General features: G+C 36.2%; 1 protein-coding gene across 6 annotated transcripts in view; it reads left to right on the forward strand.

Moving 5' to 3' along the window:
* Positions 1-23789, forward strand: part of SUPT3H (SPT3 homolog, SAGA and STAGA complex component) — a 508532-nt gene that overhangs the window by 393676 nt on the left and 91067 nt on the right. For all 6 annotated transcript variants that reach the window (XM_041750782.1, XM_041750768.1, XM_041750773.1 and 3 more), the window contains 4 exons: positions 11903-11978; positions 17282-17394; positions 18160-18267; positions 22474-22641. In XM_041750782.1, coding sequence (XP_041606716.1) covers positions 11903-11978; positions 17282-17394; positions 18160-18267; positions 22474-22641 — 465 coding nt within the window. The remainder of the gene's footprint in view (positions 1-11902; positions 11979-17281; positions 17395-18159; positions 18268-22473; positions 22642-23789) is intronic.

Below are 23789 nucleotides of genomic sequence, written 5' to 3' on the forward strand. Positions count from 1 at the left end.
TGTGCTAAATTTTGCAAATTTTCTGTAAACTAAAAATATTTCAAAGTAAGTTTTTTTTTTTTTAAGCCACAGAGAGTCAGCAAGCTTTAGTTTCTTTGTCTGTAAAATAGAGACGTCAGTAGCAGCTGATCTTCCTACCTCTCACAGTTGTTGAGAAGACCAGCAAGTAAGATAATATACAAGAAACTAAAAAATGCTGCTGTCCTGTGCTGTGATTCTTCCTCACTTGACTTTACCAGTTTTACCGCCTCTGAGCCTCCCTTCTGCTGGCTGCCAAAGTTGTCCTTTGCTTCTTTAAAGTCTTGTGATTGCTTTAAGGTGAAACACTGCCTCACATCACCAAGTTACTAAAACAATTCTCCTTTCTTCATCTTTCCTCATAATCCATTCCACACCCTCTCTGTGGCATGCCTGCTTTAAGCCTTCTTACTTAAGAACTGGGCCTAATGGCCACTGACATTTAATCAAATAACAGTTAGAATACATTTACTTATGAGTAAAGGCTGATTAAAATTTGGGCACTGACATCTGAGGATGGGAATTTCATCATCAAATATCTTAACAGAAACCATTTTGTTAAATAACCATAATTATAGGTTTTATATTTATCATTCCAGGGGATTTTTGCTGTTCTGCATTCTTTGAAGCCCGAGAGGCTGTCATAGTGTTCAGGCTGCTTGAAATCCAGATTCTGAGTACAACCAGGGCTTCCTCAGGAGCTAAGTCCCTCCAGTACTTTATCTTCGATAGATTCAAAAACAGTTATTTTAAACATGATTTCTGGTTTTGTCTATTTTCTAACTTCAGTAGGTAGATTTTATTTAAAGATAAGAATTGGAAATAAATATTAATTTCCTGAATGTGTAGACATTTCTGCCTATTCCTGTTAAATATTTAGGAATTTTCATGTATTACATTGGAAACAAAAGCAACTTCAGTAGTTACGATTATTACTGTTGTGTTCTCACTAAAGCCATATTTGGTCAAGTCTGCTGCTGGTTTTTTTCAGTGATTAAAACTTGGCATACTCAGGAAATAATTTTCTTCCTTTGTTTTATGTTAACTCATGCTTTCAGCTACATCAGTCTCTGTGGCGGATTTCTATTGATGAACTTGTTCATTTCTGACTCATGAAAACAACTCAGCCAGTTATGAGAAAAGAAACTTCAGCTGAAAATGATGAAGAGCATTCTCTGTAGGGAATAAACAATTTAATTTGGTTTGTTTTGTTGCTAATCTTAACTCAGATGGTACCCAGTTGTAAAAGCCTATTTTTCCTCTATAATATATTCCCTTGAGAATTTTCCATTGACTGGTGACTTCATTTCTTCACTGGGGCATAATGTAATAGACTTCATTATTCATCTTTTCATCATTTCATCTTTCTTCTTTATGAACTTTTAAAGCATGTGTGATTCAGGTTTACTGTTAAAACATGTTTTTTGATATCTCATTTATATTGAAATTTGTCTACAGCAGTATTTTCCTTCAGTTGAAAATTCCTAAATGAATAATTTGACCATCTTAAGCTAATTCTAGTTAGAATACTTAAGGCTTACTCAAGGAAGAGCCAATTTTTTAGATGTAAATGAAAGACTGAAACTATCAATACAAATTATAGACAGTGAAGCCTTTAAACTGATCATTCTGATCCATCATTGAGCCACATGGTTCAGCTGCTCCTAAGTGTTTCTGATAGCAAACAAGTGGCTTGCGGATGTGGAGGAGGGTTCTGGTGGGAGGCGAGGACAGGATCTGTCGCATTGGCTCAGAAGGGTTGGAAGTAACAGCATGTGTTCTGGTCCTTATTTCAGGAACAGTCTTTCGTATGTGCCCAACAGATAAGCCTGTCATTTTTGCAACAGACCATGATATCAGAACCAAGGAGGAATTTAATTGAAATGATGCAACAAAATTACATTTTTAGAAGATCACTCTGGCTGGCACATGGGGTTTGGTTGTTCCTTCAGTACCATGATCCTCTTGTGAATCTCATGTCTGACATGGCCTCAGTTCTGAAATCAGATATAGAAGCCTAATGCTTGTTACTTGAAGGGCAGGCAGCATAGAAGAGCACAGTGGTTTTCAAATTCTATTCTGCAATTTTTGATGTTTCACTAAGGAATACCTTTCAGAGGAGAAACAAAATCGGAGAACTCTAAATCAGCTTCCTTCACCTCTACCAAAGTGTCTCTGCTTTTAGCCATTTTATTTATGAGGGTTCATAATAAAAAAAAAGAGAGAGAGCGAGCTTTGGAGTAAGACAAACTTGGTTTGAGATTGCAGTAACCTTATTTGTTCAGCAGCCTTAGACAAGTTACTTAACATCTGAGCCATAGATTCTTCATTTTTAAAATAATTGTATCTGCCCCTTGAGATTATTGGAAGAATTAAAAGAGATGATGTAAAGGGCCAACCATGGCACCTGACACATAGTAGTGAGTCAACCAGTGGTCTTCCCCTGCCCCTGAAAGTAGTGGTTCTTAATTGGGTGTCATTGTGCCCTCTAGGGAATATTTGACAATATTTGGAGACCTTTCGGTTTTCACAACCCAGGAAATACTGGCAATACCTACTAGACACTAAATAAAGGTCAGGAATTCACTAAACATCCTACAGTGTACAGGACAGTCCCCACAACACACAGTCATTCAGCCCAAAATGTCAGTAGTGCCAAGGCTGAGAAGCCCTGCCTTAGAGGTATTAACTTTTCTACATACAGAATGTAGAATGAATATAAATATATATTGAATTTTGCTGGTGTTTATGAAACACCTACCATGTGTCCAGCTCTTTGAGGATTTAGCAGTGAATAAAAGAGACATAGTCTCCGCCATTGAGTAGCTTTGCATTCTAGTTGGGAAGAAATGGACAATAAACAAACACATTATTGTGGCAGATGATAATAAGAGTTATGAAGAAAGATGAAGCAGAGTAATAGAGAATACCCTGCAGGAAGCAGCTATTTTATATAAAGTTGATTATAAACAGCTTCTCTGATAAGGTGACCTTTAAACAGAGACCTGAGGAAAGTGAGTGAGCAAGCCAGAAAGTGATGTGGCGTGAAGATAGGACTTGGGTGTAGCAAATGCAAAGACTCTGGGATGGGAATGTGTTTGGCATTTTTGAGAAACATCAGGAGAGGCCTGTGTGGCTGGGATGTGGAGTAACTAAGGAGGGAGTACTAGGAAATGAGACCAGAGAGGTAATAAGGAACAAGACTGTAGAGATTTATAGGCCATTCTGAGAATTTTGACTTTTATTCTATGTGTGATGAGAAACCATTGGAAGTTTTTACCATAAATGGCATTACCTGATTTTCATCTTTTAAAGGATCACTCTGGCTGTTATGTGATAAATGGACTGGCAGGAGTCGGGGAGGAAGAGTGGAAGCAGGAAGACCCACTAGGAGATTATTGCAGTAATCCACAGTAGAGATGATCACGATGCCTTGAACCAGAGTAGTAGCAGCAAAGGTGGAAGGTGATGAAAAGTGGTTTATTCCAGATATATTTTAAAGGTAGAGCTGATGGAACTTAGAGGGAATAAATTGATGAAGTAATATAAAATAATTTTTATTTTTACATGTAAAACTAAAATCCTTATAGAAGAAACTTAGATATATAGTAGGAACAAAGGGAGATTACAAGCAGGCACTCCCTTGTTCTTTTAGAGTTCCATCTATCCTTGAAGAGGATAATGAGAGCCATGTTGCACTGACAAGCTTCCTCCTCTGTAGGATTTTATTTTAAAGGTGCCAGACTTTCCCACTATGTAAGTGAAGCCAGGACTGCTTGAGAATTTGATCTTGCTAAATGAAAATTGAAAGGTCTTCAGCTCTAACTCAAGGTTAAAGAGAAAATATGGACTACATTTTGTGCAATAGTGGCTTTGTATGCATATTTTCCAGGCAGTGTTATAAAATTTTATCCTAAATAACCAAAATATTTAACTGTATCTTTCTATATTTGCTAGACTCTAAAGCCATGTCGACTCATCTGGATATTACATAAACCAATGAGAATGTTTAGGAATGTTATTCAGAATACCTAAAGAGCTTACATGTATTAATTTGGTACATTCACTTTTGGATATGCAGCCAAATAAAAGCCACAAAAAAAGGGGTTACAGCATCCTCAATCAGGAAAATAAAAAAAAGAGGTCAGTCTTCTATTACTTTAAGGAACTAGTTTGGGCAGAAGCTCACATAGCTTTTTTTGTTATTTGCCAACTTAGTTATTACAGAGCATGTTTACAGTTTCAGGGAAACATTAGTAAAAATTAGTGCTAACACTGCATGAGGATTTACAAGTAGACATGGAATTGTGTGGTTGTGTGTACTAGATTACCAGGAAAAAAATTATACTTTTCTTAGAGAGCGCACATTTTTTCCCAGGACAGGAAATAATTTATTGTGTGTGATATTCCCCACTACAAGCTTAGTAAATTCATATTTAAAAAATTTTATAGACATTGAACCAATTTTAAATGCGTTATTTATATTTTACTTAGGTAACCAATTCATGCTTATTCTTGATAGTTTAGAATATATGTATAAAAAAACTCCTACAGTCATATTAATTAATATATCTAAACCCATAGAGTATAGACCCCCCCAAAAAAATTTATATTTTGAAACAACTCTGTTATGAACTACTATCACAAATATCCTTTTGTGTATTTCTCAATCACTGAAGCTTTGTACTTGCTGGGAATTACTCACATATTTTTAGCCCAAAATTCCCTTTAAATCCCTTGAATGTTCTCCTAGAATCTGTAACTACTTCTTTAGGAAACTTCCCATGATTACTGTAATATATTCTTAATTTCTTGGACACACAAAATTGATGTATTATGACTATCATGCTGGGAAGACAAATTAGCACCAATGAAAAGCTTTATTTTTTAGGCTATGAAATAGAATATATATTGTATTTTTATTTAGTTGTATAATTAAGAGACAATCAGGATTGACTTGGCTCCCTAAATAACGCAGTAACATTCTCTTTTCCCCCTCTCTTGCTCACACTCTCTCATTGTGTGAGAATAGATAGCCAAACCTGTGCTGTTTCTCTGTGATTTTCTGCCTTTTGAGGAGCAGCTTTGATTATCTTTGTGTGTGGACATCTGTTTAATGACCTCCTGTATGTCAAGCAAAGTTAACTCAAGAGGAATTTCTTTACTTTTAAATTCTCTCTTTTTGTAAGGATTTTACTTATTTATTTGAGAGAGAGCATGAGTGTGTGTGCACAAGGAGGGGGAGGAGCAGACTCCCTGCTAGAGAGGAAGCAAGACACAGGGCTCTATCCCAGGACCCCGAGATCACGACCTGAGCCAAGGCAGCCACTTAACCAACTGAGCCATCCGGGCACCCCTAAGTTCTCTTTATTTTTTTTTTAAGATTTTATTCATGAGAGACACAGAGAGAGAGAGAGGCAGAGACACAGGCAGAGGGAGAAGCAGGCTCCATGCAAGGAGTCTGATGCAGTACTCGATTCCGGGACTCCAGGATCACGCCCTGGGCAAAAGGCAGGAGCTAAACTGGTGAGCCACCCAGGCATCCCCAAGTTCTCTTTATTTTTAAAAACATTTTTTCTTATTGTAATTCATCTAAGAACAAGTTAAAACATCACTGAAATGTGTAACTGAAAAACTAAAAGCTCCCTGTAATGCTAGCACCAGAGGTAAATACTATTAAAATACTGTATGTGCTTCTAGAGATTTGCACATACGTGTGTGTGTTTTAATCATAAATGGGATTAAGATACAAATATTCCAGTTCTCAACTTGCCTTTTTCGGTTAATAATACATGCTCATAGCTACAACCTTTGAAGGGAAACAAAAGTAGAACATATAGAAAAGTACAGGGGTATAATCTATCTAGAAGAACAGATATTTCGGAAGAGAAGTCAGTGTGACCTGGGATCCTCAGAGAAAACTTTCCAGAGGAGGTGGTACCTCTGCTGAAAGGGAAGGAGTTAAATACCGTGTGAAAGAGGGGGAGATGGCGAATACAGTCATGGGGGAGGGACATGGTGCAGCAACATGGCAGATGTGACAAAGGGTGACATGAGTAAAGCACAGAAGACGTTAGGTTTTAGTGAGACTAGCTCTTTCCTATATAAAATGAGCCAGATTGTGGCTGCATTTGGAAGCCAAACATTTGAGCTTGAATTTGATTCAGTGATCAGCTGAGAGCCATTTATTTAGGTTTATGAGTTGTGGTACCAAGATGGGTTGGTAGAGTTAAAATATTTGGAAGGAACCAGCTTCAGGATGCCAGGCCCATATTGGTGAGCCTTGCAGTGAGGGGCAAAGGCAAGAAAGATGTACCAGATGGCTTGAGGGAGACTCACTGGACTCTTGGGTAGGAGAATCCACTAAATTACAAACTGATGGGCAAGCAGAATGAGGACTCAACTGGGTACCAGGTTGACTTGCAACAATCCAGCTAAACCCTTTCACCTTTCTGAACTCCAGCTTCTTTATCTCCAGTGAGTTGGAGGTACGGTTTCTAGATTTCTTTAGCATTCTGTGCTGTTTACTGATCTACTAGTATCATCCTGCAGATGAACCACAACATACATGAATGTGTATAAACATCCCATCATTTACATGTTTTCACATTGCTGAATGCTGCTGCCAACCACTCCATTTGAGGTTTTCAAGTTCAGCAACCAATTCCTATTTAACAAGAGGTAGTTGGTAGATTCCTGTTGGCATTTTGCCTTTTTCATGTAGAAAGAACTTTGCATTTCCATCATGAGACTTCTAAGAGTAATCAAAGTAAGATTTTTTTTTTAAAATCCAGAGTAGAAGTGAGACAGATAAACTTTCATCTTGGTTTAAAAGTTATGTTCTGTGATTCTGTATTGTTGGAGAAAGATAAATGTCATGTGTCTTGAGAAGCTGCCAAGAGGTATACTAGCACATAGTTTCTCTAACCTTTACGTGTGCTTCAGTGAAAGCATGTGGAGAATTTAAATGAAACTGTATGCTGCATAAGTAATCCAGCCTCATGCCTTAAAGTGGTATAGACAGGGGCAAATGGTGATTGTCACTACTGGAAGTGGTTTTCCAAGACATAGGCAGTTTCATGTTAATTGAAATGAAACCTTTTCACTGAACATTTACATTAACAAATCTATACTAGGAGTCTGTTGAGTTCAAGGTCTCAAACGAATTATTCTAGGTACTGCATCTGTTGGGATATCTGCTTCCCTGTTTTCATTTAGGTAGGACCCCAGAAGATGAGTTCATCTGGTGTGTAATTCTGCCTTCTGAGTTTGTTTTACAATAACCAGAAAAAGCTGCAACCTCTTGGTCGTGAGATGAATGACTATTATTAGAACTGTTCTCTCTTACCTTTTTAAAAAGCCATTCCTATGAAATTTTGAAATACTGTTGGGTGCTTAGAAAATCTTGGGAATGATTCTTCCAAAAGTGATCCTTCCAGGTCTGCCCCTGTATGGTAATACTTTGTAGTGTCCTAACAGTAGTAAGGTTTAATTTTTTAAAAAGCCTCTGCGTACATATCATGTTTTTATGAGTTTTCAAGAGCAGTGTTAGTGCCTAAAGAAAAAAAAAGAGTGGGTAGGACTGACAGATTAAGCAGAAAACAAATTGGACTTGCAGATACAAGAGCATGACTAATCCAGAGATGACCTTACATTCATGTGGCAGTCTGAGATCAGGAGAACATTGTGTAATTTGAGAATATCCAGCATGAATAAAAGTTATGATTAACCTGCCATGATTATTCAGTGATATACCTCAGAGTAGGTCATTCAGGACCCAAGCTTTACTTACTAGCTTGGCCTCTTTATTAACTATATGTTTCTAAATTTTTTTTTTTACTTCTCTAAAATCTCAGTGTCCTCAGCTATAAAATGGAGCTATTAAAACGGTTTCTTTAAAAAAAAAACAAAAACAAAAAAAAAACTGTTTCTTTTAAAGGTTATTGTGCTGCTCTCTGAAAAGAATAGTCATTGTTACTCTGATCATGCTGTTCTACAAGGCTTATCATTTCCCCCTTGCAACTTTTCCAGAGATTTCCTACAGTACCAGGAATAGAAAAGGACTGTCAATGCACACTTGAGTGTGGTTTGGAATCGGTGATCTGAATCGTGACAAAAAGGAAAGTGGAATTAGGACAATACAGAAAATAGGAGCCAGGTTATTTAATAGTTGGCCAATATCTTGACTTTTTTTTTTTTTTTATGGGAATTTGTCTTTAAAAAGCTGCCTACTGTCTCTGGAATTTGGACAACTTGATCAGAAACATTATAGTTCCTGATTTTAGATCAGACAGCAAGGATTTATATACATTTCTTTTGCCTCCATCCATCCATCCCTCCCTCCATCTGCCCGTTCAGCTAGCCAGCAACATTTACTGGGGCCCAGGTAAATCCAAGCTAAGCATTGGCCAACACTCAGCCTGGAAAACCTCAGAAGGAACTGAGGGAGAAGGAAAACAAGTTACCCTCTTTAAAGAACACATAGCCTATGACAGCTATTTACTGCCTTTCTCAATTTTAAGATGATAGTGTACACACTAGAGATAATAAAATCAGATACCAAGTGATTTGGACCCTTTCATAAGGCTGAATCATCTGCAGCATCCTTGACTGCCAGTCGGTGTCTCTGATTTCATTTTGAGCGCCCTTGACCATGCTGTGAATAGTCCACGTGCACTGTATTGTGTAATATACAAGGACGTTGGTATTAGTACAGTTGCTTCCCAACCTATTTTATATCATGGCACACATAGAAAATGATATTTTTATGCCACACCAAGGTAATTGGACAAGGTCGGCGAGGGCAGGGGGGAGGGGGAGTAAGTTTTCACACCTGTGATGCGTCTGCAGCACACCTGTGCACTATCAGGTACATTCCAGTTGGAACACTTACTTAATTATCCCCAGGTTGTGCCTTCTTTGCTGACCCAGGACCTTACTTAATTTTATTTGGTCTTGAACACTTTGAGTACATTAATTACAGTGGCCACATGATACAGTTTAGTAAGGGAATGTATAGACTTTAAGGATTACAAAGAAAAATATTGGAGTGAGAACTTTACTGTAGGTCGAAGACAGCTTCCTATAATGAAAATAGGCTGGCTTGGGAATTGAGAGCCCTGGACTTCAGTGCTAATGTGATCACGTTTGGCAAATCACTTCTCTCTCTGAACCTCAATTTCCTTGGATAAGGAAATGAAGGGGTTTGAACAAGATGAACTTTCAGTCATTCTCTAACTCTGATATGCTGTGGTTTTAATTTTTTTTTTTTTAAAGAGAACATGCACATGCAGGGGAAGGGCAGAGGGAGAGGGAGAGAGAGAGAAATTTAGGCAGGCTCCACACTCAGCAGGAACCCTACCGGGGGCTGGATCTCACAACCCTGAGAGTCAGACACTCAACTGACTGAGCCACCCAGGCGCCCTGACATGCTGTGGTTTTGTAGTGCCTGTACATCTTTGCTGTTAAGTCAACTGCTCTTCATTGAGTGTGTACTCTATGCTGGACACTTGGTCAGTGGCTTTTGGCACATGCCTAAAGCCAGCTTCATGGGGCTCCACTGCTTCAATGCTAGAGGAATTGAAATCAAACTAAGATGCTTGATGAAGAAAAAAATGATAGTGAATTGGGTGTCTGAAAGGAATGAAGCTAACTATAATAATTGAAAGTCCTTCAAGGTATCTTTTACATGTGGATTTCCCATCTAGCTAAATGCCTCGCTTGATAAACTGACAACCCTGGCAGCCTGAACCTATTAGGATAAGTTTTCCTAACTTTAATTTCCAGAAATACCTATTCACATACATCAACCACTTAAGCATGTGTACAGAAACCAAATATTGATTGTCCAACTTGGTGAAAGGAAAGTTAGTGTTAAGACTCCCATTAGGAATTTTCTTTTTCAATATTTATCTGAGTCCTTTCTGTTTAGCATGTGTTGGGTGGATAAGGCTACCTATGCAGAGCACCAGAGAAGACCTATAAGAATGAATAAATTATCAAGGACTAGCCGCATCATGGTGATGATGGTCATTTGCCCTGATTATAGACTAAAATGTTAGCATTTGTTCATTCCACAGAGGTCATTGTTTATTTACCATGTGTCAGAAATTCTAGGAGCTAAAATTAAAATCTGAGAGCTTCCTGATGCACTCAAACACAGACATTAATGATGCGTTGTTAGCCTTAGAACTTTTTAAAATAAACACATCAGTAACTGATTTGTGTTCAGAATTCTCCCTTACTTCCTATTGTCCATTGGCATATACTTAGTCACATATCAGATGCACTAAAAAAAAAGAACAAAACTAAAATAATGCATCCACATATCAAAAAATACTTCTAAGCAGGGGCTCCTGAGTAGTGCAGTCAGTTAAGTATCTGACTCTTGGTTTCAGCTCAGCTCATGATCTCAGGGTTGTGAGATAGAGCCCTCCATCAGCCTCCATGCTGAGTGGGGAGTCTGCTTGGAATTCTCTCTCTCCCTCTCCTTCTCCCCTTCCCCTCTAAAATAAATAAATAAATTTTTTTAAAAAAAGTACTTCTAAGTATATAAAAATTCACCCAATAATATACCCGTAAGAAACACGATGTTTCAGATATATGCACAAAAGGATCCTTATGCATATATATGCATGTGTTACATAATTTGCATATGTGTGTGATACTTACTAATGCATGTTCAAAAAGGATATTTGAGCCTAGAGGGTAAATAAAGAAGTCTGGGTTTATGTCAACACATATGCATGTTTGTGTGTATGGAGTGAGGAGGGGATTAGGAAGGAAAGAAGAAGCAATGGAGTAGAAGAAGAGAAGCAAGGGAAAAAATAGTCAGTGGTCTTAGAAGGAAGCGCAAAGTTAGTAAATTTTACCTTAACTCCCACCACCCCATCTATCTTTCTTACATTGAGCAGCAGCTAGTGTACCATTACTCATTCCATCAACAGAGGTATCATCGGAATTAAGCTGACCACTACCCAAATCAAACAAAATGAAGAAAGAATAATTTCAGTTTAAAAAAATATAAAAATAACCAGACGTTAGAAGTGGTACTTATGTACTCCAACTGTGATAAAGAAAACTTACTGAAAGTCCTTCCAAAGCAGAAAAAAAATTAAAATCTCAGGGAATTTTTTCCTTTACTGGCCAGAATCTCATTCCAAGAAGTACCAGCCTGTCTCATTTCAAAATGCTTCCCTTGCCAAGGAAACGGAAGCGGTCATATTCTTTCCCACCGAACTATGGGTGAATTATAATTATCCTACCTCTTGTGGGACAATGAAGCAGCAAACATCTGCTATACTGAATCAAAAACCCACGAATGAAACTGTACCAAACTGTGAATCATACCTGGACTCAGATTAAAGGTTTTGTGTTGTGTTTACCTTTTTCTTTATTTTCTTTGCAATTTAAAATATGGATTTGTTAGCTCTGGCTCCATGTTCTGAGGGAAAATATATGTATTCCATTCATTGACTCCAATTTTAACACTGAAAATCCTCAGCTTTAAGCAACACATGGGCAATAATGATTAACAGGTTTTCTGTTTGTTGTTATGACCTCAAAGTTTTTCTTTAAAAGGATGATACAATTGAGAAAATTTAAAAGTACACAATATAAGACATAAAATCCTTTAGCTTTTTCACTATAATGACAATGACAGAGGAGAAGAAAATAACATTTTAAACTTTACTTCCAAAAACACAAGCTTCAAAACTACTGTAACTTATCATAATTTTAAGTATCATGATATTTATGGTAGTATAACACTGTTTATTTAAAGGCAGGAAGGAAAAATGGAATTTCAATTCTACATTTTAGCCAAGAAGACATATATAATGGTCTACTTGCTCTGAAAGATTGTTTGTGTGTCTTTATCTGTTAGAGAGCAGAAAGACAGACTCGAATTATGGATTCAGCTCAATATGCAGAATTCTGTGAAAGTCGACAATTAAGTTTCTGTAAGTAAATGTTTAATTTTGCTTCATTATATCTTTAAGAGATCATGTGTTACAGATATACTATACTATCACACAATCTCCGTTCCTTAGAAACTGGTGAATTTAATGTATGCATAGTTATAACTGTTATAGAAACAGCCCCTGCATTGTAGGGGACTCTATAAAAGATTTTGCCCCATTCACTGTTTTGTAATTAATAGTCTAAAGAGGTTTTAAAGGGTTTTAAAGCAATACACAGAGACCCATGTTAATTATTCACTTTACTTTTGGTCCAAAAAAATCCATTTTCTTTAACATTCTCATTTTAATTTATTTTCCAGTTTCTTCATCTTGTTTACGCTACTGTTATTAATTGTACTTGACCCATAATGGACTCTAGTTGTACAGTCAGGACATTCAAAAGCCCCTAATATTAATAAATACCAAGCATTCCGTTTATTTATGCATACTCATATGACCACAAAGAAAAGTACCAATAGTCTCTTCCATTTTTGTCTGTAACCTCCTACTGTGACAAGCATTCAGTGTTATCCAAATCCTTTAGTCTATGCTCTTGTAACACTGGTAACCTAGTGATAAAATTAGTACTGTCCCATCACTGCACACAGGCTTACTAAAAGTACATACAGGCTCATGATAGTGGGCTCAATTGTGTAGCAGACGTCTTTACCGCAACAGTTCAGTGATGACTAAGCCTCTCAGGGGAAAGGTCAAAGAGTAAGTGTGATGAAAAGTCCAGTAAAAATCTGACGGAGAAACACATGACCCTGGTCTGAGGGATTATAGACACAATGGTGTCTTTAAATGGAAAAACTGTCCTGTGGTCATAATAACAATGTATTTGATTTGGAAAACAGAAAATGAGAGCTTCATTATAGATCATAAAGTGCAAATAAATGACACATTTCAAATAGTGCCCCATGTAAATGTCAGTAAAATATAGGAAAACATGTTTTGGAAGCTTTTTTTCCTCACTAAATATACTTTGCAGTCTGACTAACAATTTGGCATCATACATCTGTGAAGCATTAAGTAAATGACACTTCAGATCATGGCAATTTCAGCAAATGAGAGGTTTTTGTATTGTAATTTTTAGGTTTAAAAATGGCATTCAAGTCTTTTATAAGTATAAATCTCCAGTTTATGAAGTCACATTTAGTGTTATTGAACTATTTTTTAAAATCATATTTTAAATTTAATTCACTTAAAGGAACAGAAGTGCTATTTCACACTAAAACATATAGCCACTGACATGTCCTTATACATCTTGTGTTTGAAAGTCACATTTGTTTAGAACTCAATAATAAAGTATAATAAATTAAAAATGAATGCTTTCCCTTTCTATAGAAAATAGTTGTAGTTTAAGCAGTATATTCTTACTTTTTTTAAAGAAGAGGGATTTGGGCATTTAAAAATATTTCTTTGTATGATGCCCACAGGTGCTTCATTATGAAACCCTAGTGGAAGAATCTGTTTTATATGCCAAAATACGGTGGCTGGGAATGCTTAATCCAAGTGGGTCAGCAAATTCAGAACTAATAACCCATACCAGTCAGAATGTTAGGCTCTTTTCATTTCTCCCCTTCTGATAAATTACCAGGATATAGGAATTGTGATTCAGCTGTATGTGTCTTCTTAAATATTTAATCATAGCATTCACTGATTGGGACTACTGGTGCATTTTAAAAGTTACAAGTCTATGACTTTTATAGACTGAAGGTAAGTTGCAGAATTGGAATACTGATCAAATTCACCAGTCTCTTGTTTTTATAATTATGTAAGTTAGATAGTCATTTCCCATAAAGTCTCTTAAAATCTGATATTCATATTATTTCACAAAGCTTAAATTTAGTTATAAATTGGTAAATCTTTTTCCAAGCCTTTCAGTCTTTTGTTTTGTATGTGGATTTTGTAAACAAATATATAGGTTTTCTTTTTAGTCAATCTGAGAGTCTTTGTATATTTTAATTGAATATTTTAATTTATGTGTGTTTAATTACTTCAATTTACAATTTTATTGCAATACATTGGGTTTATATATGCTGTCTTTGTATTTTAAATTTACTGTACTCTTTTTTTTTTTTTTTTTGCTTTTCCTCCTCCTTTTCATTATTCTGTTGGATTAATTGGATTTTCTTCATTCCATTTTTCCTCAACCAGTTTGTGTAGTGTATATTCTATTTGTATTATTTAGTTGCTATCATTAATTTTTTTAATATTCGTGCTTGACTTAAATTTTTTAAAGTTGGTAATTAGTAAACATGCCTTGTCAGCCTAATTTTGTTTTTCTTAAGGCTCTTTAAGTGCTTAAAGTACTCATTTTTTGTCTTAAAAATGCTTTATTTTGCCCTCATATTTAAATGGTAGTTTAGTTGGGTAGGAAATTGTGGGCTAGTAGTTATTTGTTAAAACAGGATACCATTGTTTTTTAGCCTCTGTTGTTAGTAAGAAGTCTCTATCTGCTTGTCCTATGGAGAAACTAAGAGAATGAAGATATAACCCCCAAGGCCCTCTGGTGTATGGGAAAATGAACAGACTGGCAGTCAGTGACTGATCAATAAATATGTACAGAAGGAAAGAAAGAAGGAATTTCTTATAAAAGACTCCAGGGAAAACCATGTCCTCTGAGAAAGACTATTTGTAATTAATCCAAAATAGCAGTAATTATGAAGAGATTGAAGTTACTGAAGAATTTCTTCAGAGTGAAATAAGCATCACAGAGAGCCCTAAGAGAAAGATCAGGAATGGAAATACTGGTAAGAGGAATGAGGTAGAAATAGTGAGATAGTATGCAGGGATGTGAAAATGGGATATTGAGAAAAACTTAGATTTTACTGGTGATCCACAATGAGAAAGAAAAAAAGTGTATGAGAATTAACTAACCTTAAACATCCCATATAAAGATATTATATAAAGTTGTTTTAATTCCAGCACAAGCTGAAAAACCAGGTAGTGTCAAAAGGCTGATAATCTTAGGAACTTCTGACCTTTGTTAAGGATGATATTTAAATTGTTGATCAATTTCCACGATACCCTTACTCCTGATATATTGAGAAGAATGGTAAAGGTGAAGGAACTCATTCATGCATTCTGGTGCCCCCTACCTCTTGATGGAAACAAACTGTTATGACTAAGGGATATCTGTACCTGTCTTACTAGAACCAGCAATACTGTAGGAAGGTCTGTTTCTGAAGCAGCCCTTCTCCAGGTGTGACAGAGAATTATTTCAGGGAATGTTCACCTTTGTTGCTGGAATAGCAGTAACCAACAGTGGTTTTATGGGACTCTCTGTGTACCTGTTTTGCTACAGAAAACTTGACACCCTACCTTTTTATTTATTTTTATTTTTTTAAAGATTTTATTTATTTATTCATGAGAGACAGAGAGACACAGAGAGAGGCAGAGACACAGGCAGAGGGAGAAGCAGGCTCCATGCAGGGAGCCCGACATGGGACTCGATCCCGGGTCTCCAGGATCACGCCCTGAGCTGAAGGCAGGCGCCAAACCGCTGAGCCACCCAGGTTGCCCGACACCCTACCTTTTTTATTAAAGAAACATCTGTCATTTGTTCCTTTTTTTCTAGAAATATTTGTTGTGAGACTACTGATGCCCTTCACCTTTACCGCTCTTCTCAGTATATCAAGAGTATATTGCATGAAGTATGTAGGTGCTGGGGGATACAGTGGTAGACACATGATCCTTAATCCATGCATTCTCAGTGCTTAACATCTAGTGAGGGAGCTACCAATTCTGTTGCTTAAGTTGAATACTAAGAACTATCTATCCTCCTCTCTTTGAAAATAAATTGTTTAGAGCATAGTCACAAAATACCTGTTTCTGTGTTCTTAACAACCTGTCAAAGGGAGAAGTAACTAAGGTACATTTTATTGACTTGCCAAATTGCTGCCTGTTAACTTTGACTTCAGAAGTATTCCACAGATGTTAAACAAGTGTTTGTGAGCTATTGCAGCTTACTAGTTAGATGGAATGTTGCATGTCAGAGAATATGGGAAGATTACGTTAGGGAGATAGCTTTAAGAGGATTATCATAATTCTGCCACAGTTGACAGCTTTGGACTTGTACTTCGATAGCAAGGCTTCAAGTCTTCTGTGATTTATTGAAAAAAAACTCTTCTATACACAGAATCTATGAAAACTGTATCTGTAAGGATCGAAACATCATGCTTTGAGTGACTTTACATGTTTTAATAGATCCGTAGGACCAGATTAACCAAAAGAATAATCAGTGGATTTTTAAAAAATTATGTCATAGATGTGATAAAATCTTAACCATCAATCTCTTCCCTGTAGATTACTAGTTAAATTAGCAATGTCTAATAAAGGTTCTGCATCAGATTAAACTCTGTTTAGCACTGTGGCAATTAAGAGATATTTACCAGATGGTTCCACACACACTTGGTACTGTTAGGTATGCAGAGAGACAGGATGCGTGGTGTTTGCCCACAAAAAACTTCTAATATGGTTCGATAAATCATAAGCAGATGTGAAAGGATATCTAATGATATAAGAATTCAGTGAAAGACTAGTGTGGGGAAGTACACGGTACTAGCAGGATTCATGTGAATCAAGGGAGATGGGATGGCATTCCATAGAGGGAAAGGAGCAGGGGTGAACAGAGAGAGGGCTAGACTCAAGGCCAGGTAGCATTTCAGTAGGAAATAATACAAAGACAGGTTGAAATCAATCTGAAGGGTTTTGAGAGTCAGTCTTAGGAATTTGGACATCTTTGTAGTCAGGAAAATGTAATTGCAAGCTTAAGTTTTTTCTACTGTATTCTAAATGTGTGACTTTTTTTAATAATAAATTTATTTTTTATTGGTGTTAAATGTGTGACTTTGAACCTATTCTAGTAACAGACTATTTTGAAATGTATTGCAAATTCAATTTCTCTGTATTCTTTCTCCATCATGGGCTTTTTCTTGCAGGAATTTCTTTCCACCAGAATAAGGTAAAGCTATATCAAGTAACCCCTCTGACTATTGTTAAAACATAAGCTATGGCTAGTCATAGCTTATTCTGACACTGCGAGAAGTGCTAAATATTAAGTCATTTAGTATACTGTGTTATGTAGCAAATAACAAAATCAAAGACCCAAATGCATAAGGAATATCTTGGGGCTTGAATATCTCAACGATAACAAAACTTCAAAAACGTGGTGTTTTATACGCATTGTTTTTCAAACGCAGTTTTCAAGAAATGTGTCTTTCATTTTGCAATAGTAATATGCAGTATTAAAACACTTCAAAAACTAAGTTTTCCATATTTGTTTTTTTGATGGCTAGCCAAAAAAGCCTCCAAATTTCGAGACTGGTTGGACTGCAGCAGTATGGAGATAAAACCCAATGTTGTCGCAATGGAAATTTTAGCATATCTAGCATATGAAACCGTGGCACAGGTAAGAATTCTAGTATCTGTAATAGCAGGCCACATGACTGCTTTCTTCTTATCCCTGTTCATGATCAAAGTTCCTCCACCTGCTACTCTACCTGGAATGAGAACAGCCATGAGTTTTATCTTATGATATTATAATCATTTTCTGAAATTTAGTTCAGTTTTGTTTCTTTGTATCTTAAGCCTTGGTGGATGTTAGGGTAAACATGATTCTTGCTTGTAACTTTATCCTAACCAGAAATGGAACCCCATCTCAACATTGAATTCTAAGTACACATCCATCTGCCTTGTTTAGAGATTAATTTTGAGCTTTGAAATCTAGATTTTAAATCTATCTACATATCTAGGAAGGTATGTACAATCTAATGAGTGCTTGCCAAAACCTGAATCTAGAATCACTGCTCTCTGACAGCTTCTCAAAGCATGGTTCTCTGACCACAAACATCAGCTTCTCCTTGCTTCTTGTTTAAAATATAGAATTAGAATCTCAGTGTTTAGAGCACAGAAATCTGTATTTTGAAACACTTCCCTAGTGATTATTAAACAAAGTTTGAGAAGCTCTCCCCTAGAAAGTCAGAATACATTGTTTATATTCATAGGTAGGACCACTTATCAATGAAAGCATATGCTCACATCCACAATACAGATTTTTAGCAGACTGTATTACCAACAACATTTGGAATATATAGCTTTTAGTTTTGCCGCTTCAGTTGACATTGGTGATTATTTCCAGCTATGTGATTTTATTTTTATTATTCTGATCTTCTAGTTAGTGGACCTTGCTCTTCTTGTGAGGCAGGACATGGTAACCAAGGCAGGAGACCCCTTTAGCCATGCCATTTCTGCAACCTTCATTCAGTATCACAATTCTGCTGAGGTAAGTAGCAAAAAATCTATCTTTGACACCTCTATGGATTTTTCATGTGTCTAGTGTTTACATTAGTAGTTCTTTGAAAAAGATGATGTAGGAATGTATAGCCTTTAATCAGAAATCTTAACACACTCAACATTCAAACAGTTACCGAGTACCTCCTCTGTTCCCGGTCTTAAAATCCACTTAATACAATTATTTTTTCACCTTTTTCTTGCCTTTCTTAGTCCCTAGCCCTTCAGTAAAAGAAGGATAGTTGGAACACGCCTCTTTTCCATGGGAAGTGAACAACTGATTTGGGCAACTGAACAATTAGAGAATAGTTCTTTATTTCTTTGTGCCCCAAAGACAAGAGAATCATTATTATTCCTGTCCTAATAACTCCTGACATTTATTAATATTTGTATTTCCAGTTCTTGACCTATCTCTAAACATTATTTAAAGAAGCATGGCCCCATTTATTCTCCATATTCACCCTGGCCCTATCATGTGAGGATCACATCCTTTGTGACCAGTTTGTGTTGCTGGGATCTCCACCTACAAGGGTTATAAAGTCATCTTGCCAACTTTAAAGCATCGTGCAATAACTCTGTACCATTTGTAGTATAAGAAAATTTCTCTGTGAGCAGCATGTGCCTACAACCGAGAACTGTAGTTTCATCTATTCAATAAATTTGCTGATATTTGACCCTTTTTACTGGCATAAATAACAATTTCATGTAATTCAGTCTAATAACCATAGAGAAGGCAGCAAGGAGGTTAGGTTAATATCTACCTGCATAAGTGTTAAGTGAACTTTGGCTCCAGTTGGGTGAAATGTGTAACTTGAAAATGTCTAAGCCCTTATGAGAATCTGACAAAAACTATAAACCCTGTCTCCATAAGCACACTTACATACAGACTTTGTACAGAATTTCAGGGTGTTTGTAGACCCTCTGAAATCATTCTATGAATCTAAGCAATCTGTGAACCTGACAGACCCCAAGTAAGTATCTCTGCTCTAGGGTACTTAGAAAATATATAAAGATATAAACCAATATATCTTATTTCAAGCCAAAGTTTAACATCTCTTTGTGCCCCTTGGAGAATCAGATTGGCTTGGAATCCAAGTAGAAATTAAAATGTTTATGCCCATTAAAAATCCATTTTTTTTCTTAGAAAAGATCATACATCATTATCAGTCATCATTCTTTAAAAGTCCCTAAAGCTTACCCAGTTGATTAAACACTTTGTTTTCTTTATGTTACAAACCCAAATTACGATGTCAAAGAACACCCTTTAAAAATATCTTTGGTACATGTTCACTTTATGAATATGCGTATAAGTATGCTTTTCATTAACATCAGACAAATTTGTTGTAACATTTCTAATTGAAGAAATTTACAGTGAACATAACAAGCCTAGTTTTCCCTCAGCATTCAAGGGATTGCTTGCATGGCTAGGAAAACTCTTTATTTCCCTTCTTTCTTGGTTCTCCAGGGTGGCCAAGCTGCCCTGGGCAACTGCTCAGCAACCACAGCTGCTGCTCCCAGCTACCCAGCAGTTAAGAAAAATGGCCTGTGTGTGCTGAGTTTCCCGGGCTCTCTGGGAGGCGGGAGCAGGAGTGTCGGAAAGCAACCTGACTAAATATGTTAGTAAAGCCTCAAACGTTTCTCTGGCCTTCCAGACACCTCTCCCCCTGTGCGACTGGCGATCAAAATGAACATTCAGAGGGACTGGAAATCTTTCTGCCCTTTATTACCTGACAAAACACAGAGAATGGCCACTCTAAAGTAGGAATCTTACTCATCAACATTACAAATCTAGTAGCCAACATCAAGGGCCTGCTCTAAGGGCTTTACCAGATTGGGAAAAAAAGGGGGACTCTGAAGACTTACCAGGTCTGTATTCAGAGAGAAAGAACATTCTTGAAAAATCAAGGAAAGAAAGAAAGAAAGAAAGAAAGAAAGAAAGAAAGAAAGAAAGAAAGAAAGAAAGAAAGAAAAGACAAAAGAAAAGAAAAGAAAAGAAGGAAGGAAGGAAGGAAGGAAGGAAGGAAGGAAGGAAGGAAGGAAAAAAAGAAAGAAGGAAAAAAAGGAAGGAAGGAAGGAGGGAAGGGAAGGAAGGAAGGAAGGAAGGAGAGAAAAAGAAAGAAAGAAAGAAAGAAAGAAAGAAAGAAAGAAAGAAAGCAAACAGAGAATTCAAGATAGCATATATGCTAATTTCTAGATGAGTGGCATAGACCAGAAGCATAAATGTAAAAACAAACTGCAAAGAACCTGGGAGAGGAAGCTTGTGTTCAGGGAGAATAGAACTTTGACGGAGATGGTAAAAGTGGAGAAAAGGCTCTAGGCCTCAGAGGCAGCATAGATGTAACTGTACGTGGGAGAAACAAAACTCTCATTAAAATATTCAAGCAAAGGATTCATGGTGGGGAGAGGGATCAGATTAGAAAATTGAGCATTAGGCCCGTAGAGTTACGGAATAGTGGAAGGTTTCTTGGCTGCTAAAGGGTGTTGAGTTCAAATAGTGTTTTGAGAAGATCCAAAGGGGGGTCCTGCATACAACGGATGGGAATTGGGAGCTCTCGAGGCATGGAGTTAATACATAATACATTCTCTTTTAAGGACTATTATTTTTGAATACTAAACATATGAAGAACCAAGCTAGTTCAGCTTGGGTTCTCAGATTGGTAGGTTTAATATTAATTGAAGTTAATTTATTTAAAGATTTATTTATTTACTTATTTATTTTGTGGGAGGGAGGGGCAGAGGGACAGGGAAAGAGAATCCCAAGCAGACTCCACATTGGGCATGGAGCCCAACACAGGGCTCAATCCCAGGACCCTAAGATCACCATCTGAGCTAAAACCAAGAGTCGGATACTTAACCAGCTATGTCCCCCAGGCACCCCAGTTGAAGTTAATTTTTATATTTTTTTCTAACATATGGTTTATGCACAGGAAGCAGTGATCTCTTAGAGTTATCTTTTTTTCCTAAGAATCACTCATGCCAAATTAGGCTTATTCCTCTTGTTTGATAATGTTCCTAGGCAGGCAAATCAAAGAAATACTTTTATTTCTTTGAAAACCTTTTTATTTTAAAATAATTTTTAGATTTATAGAACCATTGCAAAGATAGTGCAGAGTTCCAATATTTTTTTCACCAGCTTCCCTTAAACTTGTTCATTTCTTATTTTAAATAAATAATACAATTCTCAACAGACCAATAGACAAGATATACTTTTGAAGCCAATATGTGTATTTCAGCCAAACATTTTACAAAGTTTAGCATAATTATTTAAATATAAGTACATTATAGAGAAATGTAGACTAACATAATATGGTTTAGTATAGTTGGTAGGATAAGGAAAATGTGGATTAGTAATACCATATATGAAAAAGACTTATAGACTTTTATTAACCTGTAAATTCCTTAGGAACCAATATTGTGATGTTACTGATAAGAAAACTTTTTTTGCCTTGTGTTTAGGCACTGTCCTAGAGGATGGACATTGACACAGTAGAGCATGTCTAAAGGAGAGTAATTAGAAGGTGAAAAAACATGAAATCATGTCTCATAGGAAGTGGTTGAAGGAATTTGAGGCAGTTTGACCTATAAAAGAAAAGAGGCTGAGAAAGGTAATAGTCCTCAAATATTTGAAGTGCATCTCCATGAAAGAGAACAGACTTGAAGTCATAGTCAAAGAAACCAGTTATATTGGCAAAATGAACTCCAATAAAAAAATTTTAAAAAAAGAAAAAAGAAACTAGATAGAAATGAGGGATATTATGAAAGAAGGAAGGAACTAGAAATGGAAGGTTCTGGAGGTATCCATAGTAACCCTCAGGCACTGAGTTTGAGTCACTGGTAGAAAGTGATTCCCACTGATACAAATAATGGATGGCACCCAGTTTGGGAGAGAATTTAGAGGTGCCTTTTGAGACATGTAACAAAACTTGCAAGTAGAAATCTCTGTCTAGCAAAATCAGCAGAAATTTGAGAGGCTGTATCTGTGAAATCCTGATTTTATCTAAATGATTAGAGAGATTAAAAATTAACATATTTAGACCAACAGGGGCAAGATGAAGTATCATTTCTGTGGACTGGATAATAAATAGTATCTTGATATTTGTAAGCTTCAAAAATTATTGAATTCAGGAGATATTACACAAAATTGAATATTAGTGAAATTCCTGGTCACTCAATTTCAAAAGCACATCTCTTTGGGCAGGGGTCTTGCATGAAGTCCTACCCAGAATCTCCTGAGAACACACCTCCTCCCACACCAACAGCTCCATCAGCTGGATCACAGCACTCAGGGAAAACTGCATCAGGATCCCTGGGGAATGGGAGTGCTGGACAAGACTCAGCTAAAACCAAACAAAGGAAAAGAAAAAAGGTCAGTGATCATTTTTTTTTCCGTTTTTGTTGTTGTTGTTGTTGTTTTTGTTTGTTTGTTTTTCAGTGCAGAGTGGATAAAGTTGAGTTTGCTTCAGAGATATGGAAAGTATAGTCTATTTTTCTCATAGTTTGAATTTTTAGAAATAGCCAATTTATGCTTTACCATACTTAATGACTTCTCAGATTTTTTTAAATAGCTTTCTTCTGGATAAAGCAAGATACTGATTTTTTTCTAACATTTTATTATAAAAATATTCAAACATACAAAAATATTAGAATTCTGTATTTAACATCATATATCTGCCATCTAGATTCCACAGTGAACATTATAATACTACATTTACTGTATTACCTACATATTTATGTATTTACATTTATTATATCTATGTATCTAATTATTCTTTTGTCCATCTGTCAATTCATCCTTTTTTTTTTTGCTACATTTCAAAGTAAGCTATAGATATACTAAATGTACACTTCATGGCTTAACACTTCATTATGTATATAATTTGTTTATGGTTCTTTTTTTTTGTAAGGTATACACCGTGAACTACTCATTTGTTAAGCATACCATTTGATGACTATTGACAAATGTATAAACCTATCATTTTCTAAACCCTTCTCAAGATATAAAACATTATCATCAGTTCAGAACATTCCTGTATGCCTCTTCCCAGTCAGTTCCTGCCACCACAGAAAGGCAATCATTGTCCTGATTCTTTCATCATAAATTAGTTTTTTCCATCCTAAAACATCATATAAAGAAAATGTAGTATATATACTGTTTTGAGTGAAATTTCTTTCACTCAGAATTGTTTTTGAAATTTGTCTTTCAATGTAAGTGTTTAATTTATTCCTGCTTAATGCTGAGTAATGTGTTGTGTATGAATATACCAATGTATTTATTCTTATTTTGGTGGACACCTTAAGCTGTTTTCAGTTTTTGAGATGTGCCTTCATTTCTCTTAGATTAATAGCTAAGAATGAAATTACTGAGTCACAGAATATGTGTTTGGTTTTTATTTTTTAAATTTATTTTTATTTTTTAAAGATTTTATTTATTTATTCATGAAAGACACAGAGGGAGAGAGAGGCAGAGACACAAGCAGAGGGAGAAGCAGGCTCCATGCACAGAGCCTGATGTGG

Source organism: Vulpes lagopus, chromosome 1, assembly GCF_018345385.1.
Source record: "Vulpes lagopus strain Blue_001 chromosome 1, ASM1834538v1, whole genome shotgun sequence".
In the NCBI taxonomy this organism is placed as follows: domain Eukaryota; kingdom Metazoa; phylum Chordata; class Mammalia; order Carnivora; family Canidae; genus Vulpes; species Vulpes lagopus.